Genomic DNA, 14,784 nt, shown 5'->3' on the forward strand with positions numbered 1-14,784 from the left:
ATCTTGAAAACTTTCTAATAGAATTCCTAAATTTTATCACACCTTCTAGTCTCCCACCACACAAACTCTCTCTCAAACAAAATGCTATTTTTATCCTCCTAAGGAATATGTCTCCATCAGTAGGACTATGCAATGGCATATGTCTCATCTTGAAAAGTGCACTACCAAATGTTTAAGATTGTGAAATTGTGATGGGGCAATTTAAAGGGACAAGAGTTTTTATCCCATATATCACATTAATACCATCAAATATAAAAATTTCAAGTCCATTTAGGTTACTGCTTAACAATCTCCAAATGCCAAAGATATTTAATTGAGTTGGAGTTTACTTGCCCCAGTAATTTTCACTCATGGATAACTTTATATAGCTTTATCAAGATACATGGATTTGGAATTAAACACGCTCTTCTATTTTTATAATCAACACTGTTTATAAAAAGGTTTAATATAAAACCTCTTTCTAAACCACATAGCATTTGCTAGGCAAGTATTGAGCAGCTGTTTGAAAGAACAAGTGTGCCAATTCAGAAGAACTCTAAATGTGGTGAACAAATATCTTTTTCTCTTTTTCTTTTTATCCATTTTGGCAATGAATGCAAGGGCATTTTGCACTCCTCCATGTACTAGGTTTGCTTGGCAGCAGCATTGCTCGAGCAAAAGGGCTGTGGAAAGATCGGGGATCAAGCAGCTAAAGAAAAACTATAACCAAGTTATACTTTTCAAGATCGTCTCCCAAGATCCCCAAAAACTTTTCAGGAAGCAATGCAGAGAGCCCATCATCAAGAAATCCATCAAGAAGAGGGAATTTTTGCTAAAAAACCATTTGAACTGGAGAACACACATAGCTGCGGTTTTTGCTGGTGCAATTTTGCTCGCAACTCTTGCATTTGCAGCCGATGCTCTCAAGATGTGCTCTTGTCTTCTGAAAGAATGCCAGTAATTGTATTCTTCTCTTTGAACTTTCTGATGCTTTAAACTTAATAATTGTTTCTTTTCTTTTCTGGTTTTTCCTTCTAAAGGAGAAATACTGGCAACAAAACCATGATGCTCAAATCTCGAAGCTATCCCAATCATCTGGTACTCACCTCACACACACAGGCAGCTGAGGCAAGATCTTTCTTTCACGCTTTCTTCACGCTAAAACTTTCAACATATCCAAGTCTCTGTGACATAAAACTCTTGGCCAATGTCTTTATCTTTTGGCTCAGATTTAAAGTTTTTTGAAAACTTCACTTTGCCAACCCACTAGCTTTCTGCTGGGCAAGTACTAGTTAATATATAGCATTAACCGTACTTAGTTGTGCACCTAGACCATTTTATTTATTTTCTATTTGTTCTTAATTTTACGATACATTAGTTAACACCAGCAACTAAGGTGGACGTGCCAAGAGGTTACTGGGCTGTGGGCTGGCCCTCGCAGATTTGAATCCTGACGTCCCTTTCTATGTTAAAAAATACGAAATAGTTCCGATGCTTACTGCGATTTATCCCACTCAGAGTTTTGCAGGCACGCCGGATCGAGATGGTCGGGACCCAGCCGGACGCAGTTGATGTAATTCACCAAGCTGTGGCCGGCGATCCCAGGCACGAGCAAGCCTGCAATCCTTGCCACAGTGGACAACCTCGTCTCGCTAAACTCCCCGCCATATCTATAGCTCATGAAGAAGCTCTGGACGAGCTCGAACAGCGCGTAAAGCCGGGACAGCACCATGTAAACCGGGGAGAGGAAATTGGGAAATGGCTCGTCCGGAAGGATCTGCGCAGAAAGTTAATATGGATCCTACTCAAAGAGCAGTGTGTCGAAGTGAAGTACCTGGAGGGTGTAGTTGTAAGTGAAGTAGCAGCAATGCCCGAAATGCTTGAAGCCAAACAAAGAGTTGTCGAAGGGGACTCGAGCTACCACGTCGTTATTGTAGACAACTCTAAAGTACCTCATGGTTGGCTTGTTTAAGCTGGCGTCCATGAAGGACGCGAAGCTCTCGTCTCCAACACGGGGCTGGCCAAACGTGTAGAGCGCCGCGAGCCTCCTGGCAACATCGTCCTCGGTGTTGTAAAAGATGCGATGCTCTTCCCGGTTGTAGAAGAGCATGGCGGTGAAGAGAGTCGCTAGAGCGCCGCCGAGGCTGTGACCGGTGATGTAGAGCTTTGCGTTTCTGTGGTTCCGTAGGATAGTGATGAGCTCCGCGCTGATGTGGTCGTACGCAAGCAGCTTCGTCTCGTCGCTGAGGACAAAGTCCGGCAGTCCAGACGTCGGAGTCTGTGGCAACGGAGTCCTCGAGTTCTCGTAGATGTTCTGCTTCAACCTCTGGAAGCTTTGCATCCTGTTCCTGTCGCCCAGGCCCAGTGCTTCAAGGAATCCGAGATGGACACGGCCGAGCTGCGGCAGCTCGTACCAGGAGAAATCCAAGTCTGTGCACCAGTCGTATGCATTGAAGGCTTCCGTTCCCCGGAAGGCAAGAACGATGGCTTCTGCATCAGTTTCCCGGTCGGCGAAGATGAAAGCTTGAGTCGAGCTTTTTTTCTGAAACTCTGTAGCATGAAAGAGAGACAGCAACGTCAGATGAAACTGGTTAGCGAGAAAAATAACCTCTTACCGTTCCAACAGTTGTAAGTTCCTAGTAGATGCATCTGCAAAGGAGAAGCTGATGGAGCAGAGGTTGTGCAAGGCTCGGACTTACCTTCCAATTCTGATTCACGACAAATTCGATGAACTTCGGGCTCTCATACGCAACTTTAGACGCCATAGCACAAACATCTGCTACCGCTTTGGAGTCTGGACATGAAAGACACAGACGCTGAGACGAAGGGGCTTGGAGGAGGCTGGTTCTTGGTTCCATGTGGCCGTTGAAAGTCAGGTAGCTCTCCGAGTCCTCGGCAAAATCAACAAGCGCTGGAAGAACAGAACACAATCAAAAGTCAACACCGTGAAATCAATTCTATTTACCTTGTGGATCTATCGAAAGAGCATACAAGGTCCTGAGAATTCCTCCATTGGCTGCACAAAGGTTAATTGCCTTCTCCGCCCATCTTCCGAAGTGCTTCAGCGGTTGAGAGACAGACCTCACGCTCCGGAGCATAAACAGAGAACATCTCGCTCTCCAATCCAAGTTCACGCTCCCGACTTCCAAAGAATGCGAGATGTGAGGCCACAGGTACGACCACACGCTCGTATAGTGTGTTACAAGGTAGCTGCTATCATCTGCGACAATCCCGCTCATCCTGAAAGGAGCCTCACGATGGGAAAGTTCAAGAGCGAAGAGAAGAATAAGAGGATAGCTTTAAAACATGAAATTCCGACTTACCACAACTCCTTACAAAGAGGAATGTGTTTGGAAAATTCAGTCAATGCGAGCTGGCTGCTAACTAGTCCCGCACGTATCCTGCAGCACGCTTTTTTCGCCAAAACACGAAATTAGGCCCCTAGTCATTTTCGTCAAATGAAACACTACCTCGGATGTTGTCCTTCCACGCCGATCTCCTCCGTGTCAGCCCCCTGGCCGTCGTCTCCTGCACTCGATCATCTCATATCTGCTGTTGCCACCTCTGTCGTTGCGTTTGGATTTCGGCTGCTGGCTCCCCATGCTGAGACACCTGCTTTTCCGGATGTATCCGCGTTTTTGCCTTCTTGTCGCCTGCCGGGATACGCATCCTCCGCTTTCTCGCCCGCACTTATTTTCTGCCGTAGCGTTCTTCGAGTACTTTGCGTGAATTTAACCCGAGTGACGACAAGTACTTGAGATTTTTTAAGTCGTCCCAAAGGTGTTAATGCCTGAGGCTGAGAGATGACTTCCAAATTCTCTCTCCCTGAGACAAAGTTCTGAGCGATAATCTGACCGAAATCTGGTGGAGAAGCTGCCCGAGAACGTCACGAGCCGATGTCTCCCTTCACAGCTCTACGGGACTCCTCCCAGAAAATTCGGAACTTCCTTGTGTCTGGTGCGTTATTGGAGACAAAAGAACTCCAGGGAAACAAGAGCTCCTCCTTGGGCTACGCCACGCACCGCCTAATGGGCCAATGTTTCTCGCTTCGTTCTTCACACTTATTTCTGGCCATCTTCACCACTTTGGAGGTAGTCAGTGCTCTGATTCTATGTCAACCAGGATGATTTGAAGGTCAGCCATCTGGCCAGATGGTAGCTCGTGTGGCGCGGGATCGTCGACAGCAACTCTGAAAAAATAACACACAAGAAAAGAAAAGAGAAAAGGTTCAACTCTCTACGATGGAAGTATAAGCAAGGCGCTCACCACTCGATTAGATTCCATCTTCAGCGCCAGCTGAAATTTCCGGTAAGTTGAAACGGAGCGCAAAGAACGTAATCGAACCGAGCACCTTTCCAGAACAAACACTTTGCATTTCAAGACGCTACTGAGCTTAACAGTTTGTCTTTAACCGACTCGGGACGAGGCGTCCCAGTTCTGTTCTCAAACTCCTCTTCCAGATTCTGCAACAAAGCCGTGAGAGAACATACAACAATGGAATCTATACAGGCAACAGTACCAAAAGTTCTTTTCCAATGGAGTTCAATGCTTTTGGAGTCATCCGGTCAATGTAGAGGACACCCTGTGCGAACAAATACCACGGCCACCTTGATGTCTGCACAGAAGAAACCAAACGAGACCTTACCTCCAGGTGATCATACTCATGTTGGAAAATTCGAGCAGTCCAGCCCCTGAAGGTGGTACCGAATTTCTTCCCGTTGATATCTTGAGCTTCGACTCGGATCGATATCGGTCTCTGGGAACAAAGACATAAACCATAAAGAGAATCTCTAAGTACAAAGGAATAGTACCTCGACATCGGCTTGAGCGCTGTAAAAAGATAGGCATCCTTCTCTATCAGCTTCTCGCTCTTTCCCAAACTTGACAATCATTGGATTCACGAAAACGTACTCTTTGCCTTTGCCTCTTTCACCCTCGGGATTAAAGACCATGAGCCTGGCATTGACGCCTACCTGTGGAGCGGACAAGCCTACTCCATCTGTCCTGGCAAAAAAGAAAAGAAGACAAGAAAACAAAGCATGCCAGCGTTTGGCAGCGATGAAATTCGCGAAGAACATACCTGTACATCACGTCCAGCATCTCATCGACAAGCTTCTTGAGGTTATCATCAAAGGAATTGATGCGGATGTTCCTCGCGCGGAGCTTGGGATCGGGATACAAGACAATGCTGAGATTGGAATCGAATTCCACGGGGCCAGCTGCGAGGAAACAAGAAAATCAGGAGGCAAGAACCGTATACCACGCAATCTCACCATCGGCTTCCTCCCGTATCTTCTTCAGCTCCGTGAACAGCCGTCTAGCTGCCGTTATCACTTGAAATCCTCGCTGCTGCTGCTGCCGGAATACGCCCGCATTCAATCTCGATCGAAATCCATTCCGTGGCGCCACGGATTTCCGCCACGCGACGGCGCATCCCACCGCCAGGCGCCCCGCTGCCGCCATTGCCCAAATAACCACAGGAAATTAGGGTTCTTGCAGATTTATTTTAGGGCTCTCGGCAAGGCGGAGGAGAAGCGCGCGCGGCAGCCATGGCGACCTCCAAAGTCCAGCGGATCATGACCCAGCCCATCAATCTCATCTTCCGGTTCCTGCAGAGCAAGGCGACGATCCAGGTGTGGCTGTTTGAGCAGAAGGATTTGAGAATCGAGGGCCGGATCATAGGGTTTGACGAGTACATGAATCTGGTACTGGACGACGCCTACGAGATCTCGCTCAAGAAGAAGTCGCGCAAGCCGCTGGGCCGGATCCTCCTCAAGGGCGATAACATCACGCTCATGATGAACACCGGCAAGTAGTAGCAGAAAAAAAATCTCTGAGAGAAGTTGCAAGATGGGCTTTATTTTTCGCTCTTGTTCTTGGTGAGTGTCTTTGTATCTCGTTTACCATGGCTCTAGCAGCTCAAAGAGCTTTCACGCATTCTAGTTGAGTTGACTTTCTAGTCCCGCCCAGTCAAAGACGTTGGCTGGGGTCTTCTTTCATTCACGGCCTTGGACTAGATAAAAGCAAAGCCTCTGCAAACAATGAGAGAATTGATCCTACATGACGAAATGAAAGAATCCACGATCGCCCTTGCGGCAAGAAATCAAAGATCGATCCACCTTGAGTTGAGCTAGAAATTTACGCACTCCCTCGGCTTGGCGACGAGCTCCAGCGGCTTGTCCAGCACCGTGAATCCCACTCGCTCGCTCACATCAATCTCCTCCCCTGGCGGCGCGCTCCAATCGAACCTCTGGATCAACCTCGCCAGCCCCATCACCACCATGCACGACCCCAGCGACGCGCCGGGGCAGCTCCTCCGCCCGGCCCCAAACGGCACCACCCGGCACTCCGAGTCCATGAGCTCCACGATCTGGGACGAGAGATCGCCCGGCGAGGCGAGGAAGCGATCGGGGCGGAAGAGATGCACGTCGTCGCCCCACACCGATCGGCTCCTCCCAAGCGAGTACGTGTTGACGAGGATGCGCGTGTTCTTGGGGATGTCGTAGCCACCGATCCGCGTGTCCTCCGTGGAGAAATGCGGGATAAGGAACGCGCCCACCGGGTGGAGCCGGAAGATCTCCTTCACCACCGCCTTGAGATAGTTGAGGTTGACCACGTCTGACTCGTCAACGGGCCGGTCAACGCCCACCGCCGCGTCGAGTTCTTCGCGGACCTTGGCCATCTCTCGCGGGTGCCGTGCCAGCTCGGCCATCGCCCACTCGCTAATCACGGACGAGGTGTCTGTTCCCGCCGAGAGCATGTCCTGGAAAAACCAGCGAAAAGAAGCAGAAAGCAACGCATTAACTCGCCGCACGAGAAAGTAGCAAATGCCCTTTAAGGGCATATGCTACAAGCACAACCGTTAACCCATGTTTGACCAGAGAAAAAGCAGGAAAAGGGCCTTTTAGGGTAAGCACCTATTCACCAACTAACAACGGCATTCACTAGATTGTTAACCGCAGTTTTTCAAGCAAAGACGTTCCACACGAGCGACGGTATGTTGCATCTGCAGCAAATGCCGCTAGACGGCAAATGCTGCAAGACCCAAACACGAGAGGAAAGCAAGCAAGCCAGCAAGCAAAAAGGTGGTGGGCACTTACAATCATGATCGCCTTGATGGTCGTCGTGGACAGCTGCTTCTCGCCATTGGCGCCAGGCACCGACAGCAAAACATCCACGAAGCTGGCCCCCTGCTGTTCCTGGCAAGATCCCCCGCTGTTCTTGGCGAGCTTCTGGCGATGCTCCTCGATGATCTCGTCGTAGACCTCGTCCGCGCGCTGCATGATCCGCCGCATCTTCCTCTCGTGGCCCTGCAGATCAAACGCGCGCAGGAAGGGGAGGTAGTCGGCCACATTGAACGCGTTCACCAGCGCGAAGCCCTCGTAGATCATCTGCTTGTGCTCGGCGGCGTCCTCGGGCCCGGCGGCGCCCGGGCCGAAGTGCCGCTTGCCCAGGAGCATCCGCGTGAGGATGTTGCAGGACAAGCTCGCGAATTTGTCGCGGAGATTGATCTTGTGCGTCGTGGGCGATGATCCCTCCTCCCTCCCGAGATCCTGGAAGACGCTCTCCACCATGAGATCGAGCTCCTGGCAGCGGCCGTCGCGGAAGGAGGCGATCTTCCGCGGCGAGAGGAGCTCCAGCGTGCAAATCTTACGCATCGCCCGCCAGTGCTGGCCGTAGGGGGCGAAGGCGATGTCGCGGCCATTGTACGTGAAGTACTGGCACGCGATATTCTCCGGCCGCGACGCGAAGATGTGATCTTGCTTGATGAGGATGTCGCGGATGATCGCGGGGCTGTCGGTCACGATCGTGGGGACCACGCCCAGCTTGAGATAGACGAGAGGGCCGTGGCGGCGGGTGAATTCCATCATGCTCTTGTGGGGGAAGGGGCCGATCTGGAGGAGATTGCCGATGACTGGCCATGGTTTGGGCCCCGGGGGGAGATGCAATCGCTGGCGACGATCCCTCCCTTTCACGCCTGGATCTACATTGCTCTTGGCTCCCGGCCTGATCGGTCTAAAGAAGAGGAAGTGGATGAGCGAGAGGAATAGAAAGAAGGCCGCCACAATCGCTTGGAATACCGATGAATCCATCACAGGGAAGGACCTCTACTGCTCTATCTATCTAGATCGTGGAATGGGCACTCTTAAGTGATCATCAAGAACAGAATGGAGACAAGAAACCTGGATCTTCCCTTATGTTTTTAGCTTTCCCTCGCGACCTCTCGATGATCTAGCGGCGCTGCATTGAAAAAAGTCGATCAAGTCAAAGAATGCCAGAGCTCCTCCGGCTTGGCCGTGAAAAAAGAGAGCACAGCCCCAGCGAGAAAGAAGTAACAATCCTTAGGTTTTTAAATGCTCCACACCACCACACCACCCCTTTACTTTCATTACATCGCTGATAGATCGGATATTCTCAACAGGGAGAAACCAGGAGGGGAATCTTTGGCCCCTCACTCGCGAGGGCGTGACGGCGAGACGTGTGGTTTTCTGTGAGGGAGCGGGAGCGTGTGAATGTGAAGGTATGCCAACGTATTTATATGCGATGGCAGGGGCGATCTGACGCTCGTTACTGCGTTGGTACGGTAGCTAGCTCTGACTCACTACACACGTCAGCAAATCACGTGGCACTACTGGCTGGCATGGTGGCCTGGCATTCTTATCCACGTGCCGCACAGTCATTGGTTGTGCTTTGTGGTAATTGTTCTTTGTTTTAGAGGTTAGTGAATCCTTGAGGTTGTTAGACTGTATCTACGTTTGTTCCATCTTTCGATTGAATGGTTGGGAGATGCGAAGTTTGTGTCACATAAATATATTCAATAACTATTTCTCGCTTTATGGCACATGTCTATTTGAATAAAAAACTAATAGTAAACGGAAAAATATAAAATATGGATGACTAATTGAGCTCTCTAAGCTCGCCATTAGAAAGCTCAAATCTCTTGTGTTTGGACAAGCTACTGGCAAGTTCTTCATATGTTCCGAGCTTTTCTGAGCTCCTGTAGTCCACTACTGCCTGGAGGATTTGAAGAACATCACCATGGCCAACAATCAAAACAGCAGACCTGGAAGTTCAAATTTTTAGCAAAATCACTACACAAAACTTGCGGCAAGGATTTTTTCCTTACCCGTGCGTTTGTCGCTCGATTTCATGAATTGCTTTGAGCACTCTCTCGTACACATCCATGACACTTTCACCGCCTTCAGGCCCAACAAAGGGATCCTTTCTATCGTCGTGAGAGTACTGAAACAAGAAAAATACATCTATACTTTGAGATAAAACAAAGATAAGTACCTCCAAGCGCGACTTTAGTTCATAGAATGGCCCAAAGTATCGCTCCCTAAGCTCACTAAGAACCTGAATGACCAGAAAAGTTTTTATACTTTAAAGTTCAAACAAAATAGGAAAGTGAAAATGATAAAATCTATGACTTACATGAATGCGTGTATTCTCAAAGCTTGCATCCACCGCTTCCAAAACGCACTCAGATGTTTGGATCGTGCGGCTAAACGGGGAAGAATAGATCCAGACATTGTCTAGACTAAATTTCTTGAGTTCCTGTCAGGAAGAAAGAATGAAAAAAGGACAACTTAATTCGAGAGCTGATATCCATCATCACCTTGACGAAGATTTTGCCAGCGTTTCTTGCTTGCACAAGGCCCTGAGGAGCAAGCCCATACCCAGGCAGAACTCCATTAGCCTGGTAAAACCACTAGTGAGAAAATGATAAAGCTTCGAGAGCGAGCGAACCTCGTGTGAGACGATTAGATCCAACTCGTTGGGAACGCTTCGTCCATGCCTGAGCACCCAATACTTGTTGTGAAGATCGGGAAGCTCCATAGCTTTAACAAAGACGAAGACTTTGCAACAAATCAATGTTAGAAGAGATTATCCAACACGCAAAGACAATGTCTGCCGGCCCTTTGTGCTTGGAATACTCCAAAGGACATTTGATTTCTGCCAAAAACAAAAACAGAAAAGATTGTAAGAAAAGAAAGAAAAATGGAAATAAAGCTTGAAGTTTTTATCAAGTGTTTCAATGTTTGTGTGTGAGAAAAATAAAAATAAAAATAAAAGAATAGTCATGCAAGCCGTCTAAGTTCTCCAGTGAGCAGTGCAAACTTTCGATGCTGGGAAAGAATGGAGACGTATTCCTCACTGTCCGTTTTGATCCTGCTTACCTCCGCGGCCTTTGTTATAGTTTGAAGGATCTGGAGTGTGTCACCATGACTTACAAGCAATATAGCATAACTGCAACAGCAAAAGCTCCATCGAAACTGAATAAAGACTTCATGTTTTGCCTACCCTTCGTGTTGTAACTCGAGCTGAGGAATCACTGCGGCTACTCGCTTTGCAACATCGGCTACGCTTTCACCACCTTCGGGGCCAACGAGTGGGTTTCGCGCATCGATTTCCCAGATCTCGGCATACTGCCATGGTAAATGGAGCTTAAAGACAGAGCGAGAAAAAAAAAAACAGCAAACTTTCTACGTGAAGATGAGACTGCAGCTCTAGAGCTGGCCCGAAGTACCTCTCACGCAGCTCGTCCAAGACCTGAATCAACGAGAGAATTCTTCTTTTGTCTTACAAACAAGGAAATGCAAAGGACTTACTTTGATCTCCAAATTTTCGTATGCACGCTTGAGAACTTCAGCTACGCAGTTTGCAGTCTCCATGGTCCGCGTGAAGGGAGAAGAGCAAATGGCGACGTTCTTAAAGCTGCCGTGCTCTTCCAGTTGCTACAAAAGTTTTCTCAGAAGCGTTTTTCTCCTGAGAAGAATCGGTACCTTAAGAAAGATCTCGCCAGCAGCCTTGGCTTGAACGAATCCCCCCTCGGCGAGGCCATGCTGAGGTAATGTCCCATTGCTCTACAATCAAAATCAATCAAGTTGGAAAGTGAAAATTGGAGAAAATAAAACTATACACCATCGCTAAGTTGAAAGCATGATCTATGATTTTTTTCGCAATCCAAGTAAGTTTAGATCCATGCCTTGATCTATACTCCAAAGTAACGAGGCAGCGAATTTTTTCTTTTGACCATTTCTTCTCACTACCTTGACTTTTTTCTAGATTTTGATAGAATGTAGCAGTGGATCGAGGGAAGTACCTTGTGAGAAACGATGAGACCAATCTCGTTTGGCACGCTTCGACCATGGCGAAGAACCCAATAGCAGTTCTTCAAAGGAGGAGGCGAGCGCTCCTCCTCCATGCTAAAGGAAACCCTCCAATGAGATAAGAAGCGAATATACTACTCAAAGAGCTAGGGTTTTTGGCAGGGTTTATCCATGGCGCAGGCGAAGATGGCCATTCTCCTCAAGCCCTGGCTCGGCGGCTCGCCGCCATCGCTCCATTCCACTCCGCCCGGTCGAATGGCGAAAACAGGTGCGTTCTTCGATCGATTTGAGCCCGCATTTCGGGATTTCGGTCGCGCATTGGGCTGAATCGAGTGTGTGTGTGGATTGTTTGGGCAGCATATCCCTATCCCTGGGGTCGCAGGCAGCGGCGATTCTACTCCGGGCCAGCCGCTCGAGCAGTCGAGGGTGGATCGTTCCAGGCGAAGTGAAATAATTTGTTTTGGCTTTTATTCGTGAAGGATCGATTGATGGTTTTGCTTGTTCCAGGTACGCTGAAGCCTTTCCTGGGTCCGTCAAAGTAAAAAAAATCCGCCCTCCCGACTATGATCTAAGAACTGGTACACTTTCGTTCTAGTTCTCGAAGTTTGTGTTGTTTTTCCTGGTTTTGCGAGATTCATTCGGTCTTGTTCTCCCTTGCAGATGAGCCATGGAAAAAATATCTCGACACCAAACTTAATAACAACATGACCATCGCCGAATTTATTGCAAGGTTTGCTCAGGGAAAATCCGGCCTAAGAACCTATCGGCACCAGCGAGCTAAGTTGCCATTGCCAGAGGCAAGAGGAAGGCCGCTTCTACAGTGGCAGGGCCTCGAGAACCGCAAGCCCGAGACACAGAGAATTGAGCAGCTGCTGCGAGAGTCAGAGGACAAGTTCGTGATGGTTTTGGGAGCTCCCGGCTGTGGGAAAACACGGTGCATGTTTGAGCTTCTCTCCAACGAGTACGGATTCTACTACACGGCGGAGAGCGAAGTTAACCGGGGGTCAGGCGACACAGTCTACTGCCAACGTATGATGCAAGTTCTTATGGACGACGTTTACGACGTTCCAAAGCGGGACGTCATAGCCGAGCAACACGCACGCGCGTTGCTGCTGGGAAGAATGCTGGTCCTCGACTATATCTTCCGGTTGCGCGTTCCAGGCTTTAATCCTTACATCTTTCTCCAGCTCCAGGTAAGCTAGACTTTGTTGTCTTCGTTGTTTCTGTCTAAGAGCTTGTTTTTTTGTAGGTGGAAGGACCTCGAATGACTGGGATGGATATCTTCCGAGAGCTCACGGCAGTATTGTGCGGGGAATACGAGAACGACGACATGACCCGTCAGATTGACAAAGTCTGGGCACACCTCCAGTACGGGGTTCCCAAGCTCAGAGTCGTGCTCGAAGAAGCTCACGTCCTCTTCCATTGCCGGCCCAACGTTTTCCCTCTGCGAAAGAGCCACCTGGTTCCCATCTCCATTTACTACCCGATGGTGAAGGCAATGCTCTTTCCAAGCGAAACTCTCAAGGGACACGAGCTGGTGATCTGCGGCTCGGGCCTGGAGATGCTCGAGGACAAGACGAGCCTCCTGGGACCTCTCAAGCAGACTCCAACCGTCAAGTTTGCCGACTTCTCGGTATGGGAGAACGAGATGCAACTAAAGGCATACCTGGACACGTTCATGCAAGTCACAGTGGAGGAGTGCCGGGCTCTGCTGTGGACCTGGAGCGGAAGGATGCGGCCGCTGGTCAACTGCGTCGAGGGGCTTCTCGGTGGCCTGGATCCAAACTCGAAGCCGACGACGTACAAGTCAGTGGAGAACTGCATCCGGGACTACGAGACTCACGCGCTAGAGAAGATCGATGCGAGGCACACCCACGCCTACGTGCTCAAGGAGATGAGAGTTATCGACAGGACTACTTACGATCTGGTGAGGAACGTCTACAGGGCGTTCGCGTGGTGGGGTGACACCTTCCAGGCCATCACGGTGAAAGAGATGAAAATGGTCTACCTCGGCTTCGCTCGCATGCAAACCATTCCAGTCGACGACCCGGCCACGGGAGAGTGCCTGGCCGCCCCCGGGGTGATGGTCTCGGCACAGATCGACGAGCCGCTCATCGTCAAAGTCCTCCACAAGCACTTCAGCGCCGACGCGGAGCTGCTCCAGGAGCTCAGAGTCTCGTCGCTCGTCCAAGGCAAAGGCAGGCTGTGGGAGATGCACCTCTTCGACGACCTGGTGAAGCTCTTCGATGGCGCCACCCCGCTACACCAGCACGCTCTCTTCAAAGGCGTGGAGCTCCCGGAGATCTTCCAGCAGCCGGCTAGCATCGTCAACGCCGAGAAGGCGAGCGGCCCCTGGGTCCAGGCCGGAAGCATCAACGCGGGGCTGTTGGAGTTCATGAGCCAGCCGGACGAGTCGAGAGCTCCACTCCTCATCTGCGAGGGCATGGCCGGCCCCGACGCATTCTTCTTCGTGCGCTTCCGTGACGGGCGAACGATCGGCGCTGGAGTTTACGTGAAGTACAAGCACAGGACGAGATCTTACGCGGGGGCGATGCACTGCACGGATCCAGAGGCGGCCTACACGGCCTGGAGGGGCGATCCGCCGAGAAAGGACGCTGGGATCCAGCAGGCCAAGAGGCAGGCGTTCGAGGAGTTCGTGAGAAGCTCGAGCAGCGTTCCATGGTCGGCTGGATATATCCGGCTCATGCTAACGTACCCGGCGGCGGAGAGCAGTGGCGAGAACACGAGAGTGGTGTATCCGGCGAGGGGAGGCCCGCAGCTCGTGGTGGAGGTCTCGGAGAAGAACGCGGCGGAGATTTTCGGCGAGGATCATCGCAAAGTGTTGGACATGACCAAGCCTGTGCGGCTGCTGGATGTTCGTCCAGAGCCGGTTAGAGAGGACTTTTGAAGAGTTTTTGTTTATAGAGCATACACCCAAAACTACAAATCAAACATGAGTGGATCTACTCCCCAGCCCTTGCGATTTGTGACATTCCTAAGATCAAAGCACACAATGAGAATCTCCGCGGCACAACAGATCGGCAATGCAGCTTCGCAAACCGCCAGGCGAAGAAGACAAACTACCATGGATTCTCCGACCGTAGTGATTTTTACATTGGGGAGTTACGCATCCACTTCCAAACGGGTTCAAACGAATGAACTTCCTGAATATAAAAGAAAAACAAGAACAAGAACATACCAAGAAGAAATAACTATGTTGGGCGTTAGTAAAGAAACATGAAAGATCAGGAATTGTATATATTGTAAGAACAAATTATGTAAGGGACTCCACCTTTTGCTCTGATAATATAAAATTAACAAAAGAATATTGTAGTATTTCATTCTCAGTACACTCATTTTGATAAATTTTAACTGAAACGATGGTGAGATGGATCTGAACAAGCTATACATCAGGGATCTCATGCTTGCTCAAAAGCTTCACTGCAAGCTTAAGATCTTAGATGTGAACAAAGGCTAGAAAACACTCGCTTTATCCCCTTCTCCTGGGATTTGATATTGGAAGTGTATATAATATGGAGCTGGGCTTGATTGAATCAATTCTATGCCCGTTTTATGGATAATGCCAAGCTCGCAGCATATGCCCAAAGCAGAAACCTGGAATGCGGTGCCTTAACACAAAGTGGTCTAGAGGGAATCCCTGCAAGGCTTTCAGAAGATTCATTAACAAGAT

The 14,784-nt window shown here is 49.5% G+C and overlaps 7 protein-coding genes across 8 annotated transcripts; 2 read left to right on the forward strand and 5 right to left on the reverse strand.

Moving 5' to 3' along the window:
- Nucleotides 1–1,179: 1,179 nt before the first annotated feature.
- LOC9634089 lies at nt 1,180–3,514 on the reverse strand. Its single transcript, XM_002966689.2, has 7 exons — nt 3,447–3,514; nt 3,303–3,390; nt 2,945–3,219; nt 2,679–2,890; nt 2,595–2,628; nt 1,814–2,529; nt 1,180–1,756 (listed from the first exon to the last, which is right to left on the reverse strand). The coding sequence occupies exons 3-7, from the start codon at nt 3,216–3,218 to the stop codon at nt 1,475–1,477; spliced, it is 1,518 nt and encodes a 505-aa protein (XP_002966735.2). The 5' UTR covers nt 3,219; nt 3,303–3,390; nt 3,447–3,514; the 3' UTR covers nt 1,180–1,474.
- Nucleotides 3,515–3,720: 206 nt separating this feature from the next.
- Nucleotides 3,721–5,513, reverse strand: LOC9634090 (peptide deformylase 1B, chloroplastic). Its single transcript, XM_002966690.2, has 7 exons — nt 5,253–5,513; nt 5,060–5,198; nt 4,791–4,983; nt 4,625–4,735; nt 4,499–4,561; nt 4,246–4,442; nt 3,721–4,168 (listed from the first exon to the last, which is right to left on the reverse strand). Exons 1-6 carry the CDS (start codon nt 5,440–5,442, stop codon nt 4,356–4,358), a joined length of 783 nt encoding a protein of 260 aa, XP_002966736.2. The 5' UTR covers nt 5,443–5,513; the 3' UTR covers nt 3,721–4,168; nt 4,246–4,355.
- Nucleotides 5,474–5,916, forward strand: LOC9634091 (small nuclear ribonucleoprotein E). Its single transcript, XM_002966334.2, has one exon. It carries the CDS (start codon nt 5,529–5,531, stop codon nt 5,793–5,795), a length of 267 nt encoding a protein of 88 aa, XP_002966380.1. The 5' UTR covers nt 5,474–5,528; the 3' UTR covers nt 5,796–5,916.
- A 42-nt stretch (nt 5,917–5,958) lies between these two features.
- Nucleotides 5,959–8,326, reverse strand: LOC9652589 (cytochrome P450 703A2). Its single transcript, XM_002966691.2, has 2 exons — nt 7,080–8,326; nt 5,959–6,742 (listed from the first exon to the last, which is right to left on the reverse strand). The coding sequence occupies exons 1-2, from the start codon at nt 8,070–8,072 to the stop codon at nt 6,110–6,112; spliced, it is 1,626 nt and encodes a 541-aa protein (XP_002966737.1). The 5' UTR covers nt 8,073–8,326; the 3' UTR covers nt 5,959–6,109.
- A 503-nt stretch (nt 8,327–8,829) lies between these two features.
- Nucleotides 8,830–9,846, reverse strand: LOC112345148 (adenosylcobalamin/alpha-ribazole phosphatase-like). Its single transcript, XM_024671330.1, has 6 exons — nt 9,730–9,846; nt 9,599–9,679; nt 9,415–9,537; nt 9,274–9,336; nt 9,107–9,222; nt 8,830–9,043 (listed from the first exon to the last, which is right to left on the reverse strand). Exons 1-6 carry the CDS (start codon nt 9,817–9,819, stop codon nt 8,878–8,880), a joined length of 639 nt encoding a protein of 212 aa, XP_024527098.1. The 5' UTR covers nt 9,820–9,846; the 3' UTR covers nt 8,830–8,877.
- A 21-nt stretch (nt 9,847–9,867) lies between these two features.
- On the reverse strand, nt 9,868–11,193 carry LOC9634092 (metal-independent phosphoserine phosphatase). Of its 2 annotated transcripts, XM_024671329.1 has the most exons (7): nt 11,087–11,193; nt 10,767–10,847; nt 10,593–10,718; nt 10,471–10,533; nt 10,285–10,409; nt 10,161–10,230; nt 9,868–9,936 (listed from the first exon to the last, which is right to left on the reverse strand). In XM_024671329.1, exons 1-7 carry the CDS (start codon nt 11,186–11,188, stop codon nt 9,868–9,870), a joined length of 636 nt encoding a protein of 211 aa, XP_024527097.1. In that variant the 5' UTR covers nt 11,189–11,193. The 2 variants fall into 2 exon arrangements, with proteins under 2 accessions (XP_024527097.1, XP_002966738.1); XM_002966692.2 differs by lacking the exon at nt 9,868–9,936 and having other exon boundaries at nt 9,985–10,230.
- A 47-nt stretch (nt 11,194–11,240) lies between these two features.
- On the forward strand, nt 11,241–14,062 carry LOC9634093. Its single transcript, XM_002966335.2, has 5 exons — nt 11,241–11,361; nt 11,451–11,538; nt 11,601–11,671; nt 11,754–12,286; nt 12,343–14,062. Exons 1-5 carry the CDS (start codon nt 11,265–11,267, stop codon nt 13,999–14,001), a joined length of 2,448 nt encoding a protein of 815 aa, XP_002966381.1. The 5' UTR covers nt 11,241–11,264; the 3' UTR covers nt 14,002–14,062.
- Nucleotides 14,063–14,784: the final 722 nt, after the last annotated feature.

This window comes from Selaginella moellendorffii, unplaced genomic scaffold (genome assembly GCF_000143415.4).
Source record: "Selaginella moellendorffii unplaced genomic scaffold, v1.0 SELMOscaffold_7, whole genome shotgun sequence".
Classification (NCBI taxonomy): domain Eukaryota; kingdom Viridiplantae; phylum Streptophyta; class Lycopodiopsida; order Selaginellales; family Selaginellaceae; genus Selaginella; species Selaginella moellendorffii.

What these genes read in the sequence shown, in the direction of transcription:
- LOC9634090 (XM_002966690.2), bottom strand. Translation starts at nt 5,442, where the DNA reads ATGGCGGCAGCGGGGCGCCTGGCGGTGGGATGCGCCGTCGCGTGGCGG. An exon ending in GCGCTCAAGCCGATGTCGAG is followed by an intron (nt 4,736 to 4,790) that starts GTACTATTCCTT and finishes CTTTGTTCCCAG; the next exon opens with AGACCGATATCGATCCGAGT. An exon ending in CCATTGGAAAAGAACTTTTG is followed by an intron (nt 4,443 to 4,498) that starts GTACTGTTGCCT and finishes GCTTTGTTGCAG; the next exon opens with AATCTGGAAGAGGAGTTTGA.
- LOC112345148 (XM_024671330.1), bottom strand. Translation starts at nt 9,819, where the DNA reads ATGGAGCTTCCCGATCTTCACAACAAGTATTGGGTGCTCAGGCATGGA. An exon ending in ATCTAATCGTCTCACACGAG is followed by an intron (nt 9,680 to 9,729) that starts GTTCGCTCGCTC and finishes TGGTTTTACCAG; the next exon opens with GCTAATGGAGTTCTGCCTGG. An exon ending in AACTAAAGTCGCGCTTGGAG is followed by an intron (nt 9,223 to 9,273) that starts GTACTTATCTTT and finishes TTCTTGTTTCAG; the next exon opens with TACTCTCACGACGATAGAAA.
- LOC9634089 (XM_002966689.2), bottom strand. Translation starts at nt 3,218, where the DNA reads ATGAGCGGGATTGTCGCAGATGATAGCAGCTACCTTGTAACACACTAT. An exon ending in TCTTTCGATAGATCCACAAG is followed by an intron (nt 2,891 to 2,944) that starts GTAAATAGAATT and finishes CTGTTCTTCCAG; the next exon opens with CGCTTGTTGATTTTGCCGAG. An exon ending in CTTACAACTACACCCTCCAG is followed by an intron (nt 1,757 to 1,813) that starts GTACTTCACTTC and finishes CTTTCTGCGCAG; the next exon opens with ATCCTTCCGGACGAGCCATT.
- LOC9634093 (XM_002966335.2), top strand. Translation starts at nt 11,265, where the DNA reads ATGGCGCAGGCGAAGATGGCCATTCTCCTCAAGCCCTGGCTCGGCGGC. An exon ending in CGGTCGAATGGCGAAAACAG is followed by an intron (nt 11,362 to 11,450) that starts GTGCGTTCTTCG and finishes TTGTTTGGGCAG; the next exon opens with CATATCCCTATCCCTGGGGT. An exon ending in ACATCTTTCTCCAGCTCCAG is followed by an intron (nt 12,287 to 12,342) that starts GTAAGCTAGACT and finishes GTTTTTTTGTAG; the next exon opens with GTGGAAGGACCTCGAATGAC.
- LOC9652589 (XM_002966691.2), bottom strand. Translation starts at nt 8,072, where the DNA reads ATGGATTCATCGGTATTCCAAGCGATTGTGGCGGCCTTCTTTCTATTC. An exon ending in CCATCAAGGCGATCATGATT is followed by an intron (nt 6,743 to 7,079) that starts GTAAGTGCCCAC and finishes TGGTTTTTCCAG; the next exon opens with GACATGCTCTCGGCGGGAAC.
- LOC9634092 (XM_002966692.2), bottom strand. Translation starts at nt 11,188, where the DNA reads ATGGAGGAGGAGCGCTCGCCTCCTCCTTTGAAGAACTGCTATTGGGTT. An exon ending in GTCTCATCGTTTCTCACAAG is followed by an intron (nt 10,848 to 11,086) that starts GTACTTCCCTCG and finishes TTTTGATTGTAG; the next exon opens with AGCAATGGGACATTACCTCA. An exon ending in CTCGAGTTACAACACGAAGG is followed by an intron (nt 10,231 to 10,284) that starts GTAGGCAAAACA and finishes TTGCTGTTGCAG; the next exon opens with TTATGCTATATTGCTTGTAA.
- LOC9634091 (XM_002966334.2), top strand. Translation starts at nt 5,529, where the DNA reads ATGGCGACCTCCAAAGTCCAGCGGATCATGACCCAGCCCATCAATCTC.